Raw genomic sequence first — 1,738 nt, forward strand, 5'->3', positions numbered from 1 at the left:
CCTGTCCCCACAGAGCTCTGTCTGCCCAGACCCCACCTCTCTGTCCTGCCTGGCCACGAGGTGACTGCAGGAGCTGATGTGATGTTCCGCTGCAGCTCCACACACCCCAGCACCGGCTGTTACCTGTACCTGGAGGGGCAGATCCGAGCCCAGCTACTGCCAAGGGAACGAGGTGACTACAACCTCTCCCACGTGCAGAACGGTGACAGCGGCCGCTACAGCTGCCAGTGCTACACCATCAATGCTTCCAGAGAATGGTCTGCTGTCAGCAACACCCTGGACTTGGTGGTGAGAGGTGAGACATCCAGCCATAATCCTACTCTACGTCCTGGGGGAACTAGAAAAGAGGATTTAGGACAGGAAAGCAGCTCTGAGGGGTCCAAGCAGAGGGTTACAGCTTCCTTCAGCTGTGTTTGAGCCTGGCCAGCTCCTCAGAGACCCTACAGATGACCTAGAGACCCTATAGATACAGGGTTGCTGGGCTGACAGGTGGGGATAAGAGTCAGAGGACACCTCTCTCTGCACTGGCCCAGGAAGCATCCATGTCCTGGGCTGCATCCCCAGCAGTGTGGGCAGCACTGGAGCGAGGGGATTCAGCCACTGCTGGAGAGCATCTCCCCCTGCCCAGGACACGCTCCCATGGCATCCACGGCCTCGGGCTGTGGCAGGGCTGGAGCTGGGCACTGACAGCCTGTGGAGAGCAGCCCTCCCTTGGGTGGCTGTTGGAGCAAAGCCACCAGGGCTTTTGGGGGAAAAAGGGAAGAAAAGGGAGAAGGGAAGCCCCATTTCTCACTGAACTTTGATCCCTGCTGTGCACTCTTCACCCCTTTGTTTGACAGCACCTCAAATTCCCATTATTTGTTGCAAGGAACACCTCTGCCCTCAAGAAGGGAAATGGTATAAGAGCTCACAATAGCCACCCTGTGCCAGTGAAAATGAGTATAATTTTTTTCTGAAAAAAATTTAATTAAAAAAAAATTAAAATGTCTGTTCCTAGGAGATGCTTGCAAATGCAAACACCACAAACTTGTGTTAGTTTAACTGTTTGTAGCACTGTTTGTGTCCTTTTATTTTAAGTAGCTGCCCTTGGACAGAGGTCACCCACAAGTCTTACTGTTCAGGGATTATTCATTTCTTGTTTGGGCTTCCTTCTCCACACATCATTCTCTCTCCTTACCTATGTTGTTGTTCTCACATATTCACATTTTGGCCCCAGAAGTCATCTACTTCATGAAATAATGCTTCATAGATCCTAATCCTCAACATAAGGTGTGAGACCAACAGATGCTAAAGGCAGGGAGTAGCCCTGCCCTGAAGTGTTGATCCCATTTCTCACATCCATGAGCTCTTTGTCTTAGAATCCTTCCATTCAAATGGAGACCAGAGGTGCTGTTACCTCAGGTCATCATCATTTCTGGCAGGTCTGGTTCTTGAATGCTCGGGGGTTCTCTCCAGAGACTGATGGGTCAGGGATGTCCGTGCTGAGTTAAGGCTCAGAGACCGATCCAGCTTCCGAGTCTCTTCTTCCAGAACAGCAGCTTTGGGCTCTTTGAGCACAGCTGCAAAGGAGCAGGACAGCTGCTGGTGAAGGTCTGACAGCTCCTGGCTGGTCCTTGAACAGCTCTCAATGTAGTTGTGCCGGTGCTGTCGGTCTCGGGCCAGCTGTGACTGCAGCAGGGACACCTGAAAGAGGCACAAGGCCCGGCTCAGACAAGCCCACGCTGGCAGCAGCATCCAC

At 52.4% G+C, this 1,738-nt stretch overlaps 1 protein-coding gene across 1 annotated transcript in view; it reads right to left on the reverse strand.

Annotated features, from left to right (window-relative positions):
* Window positions 1–942: 942 nt before the first annotated feature.
* Window positions 943–1,738, reverse strand: part of CEP250 (centrosomal protein 250) — a 27,155-nt gene continuing 26,359 nt past the window's right edge. The window contains exon 23 of the mRNA XM_033519177.1: window positions 943–1,737. Within this exon, the coding sequence (XP_033375068.1) occupies window positions 1,393–1,737 (345 nt within the window). The 3' untranslated portion in view covers window positions 943–1,392. The remainder of the gene's footprint in view (window position 1,738) is intronic.

Source organism: Parus major, chromosome 20, assembly GCF_001522545.3.
Source record: "Parus major isolate Abel chromosome 20, Parus_major1.1, whole genome shotgun sequence".
Classification (NCBI taxonomy): domain Eukaryota; kingdom Metazoa; phylum Chordata; class Aves; order Passeriformes; family Paridae; genus Parus; species Parus major.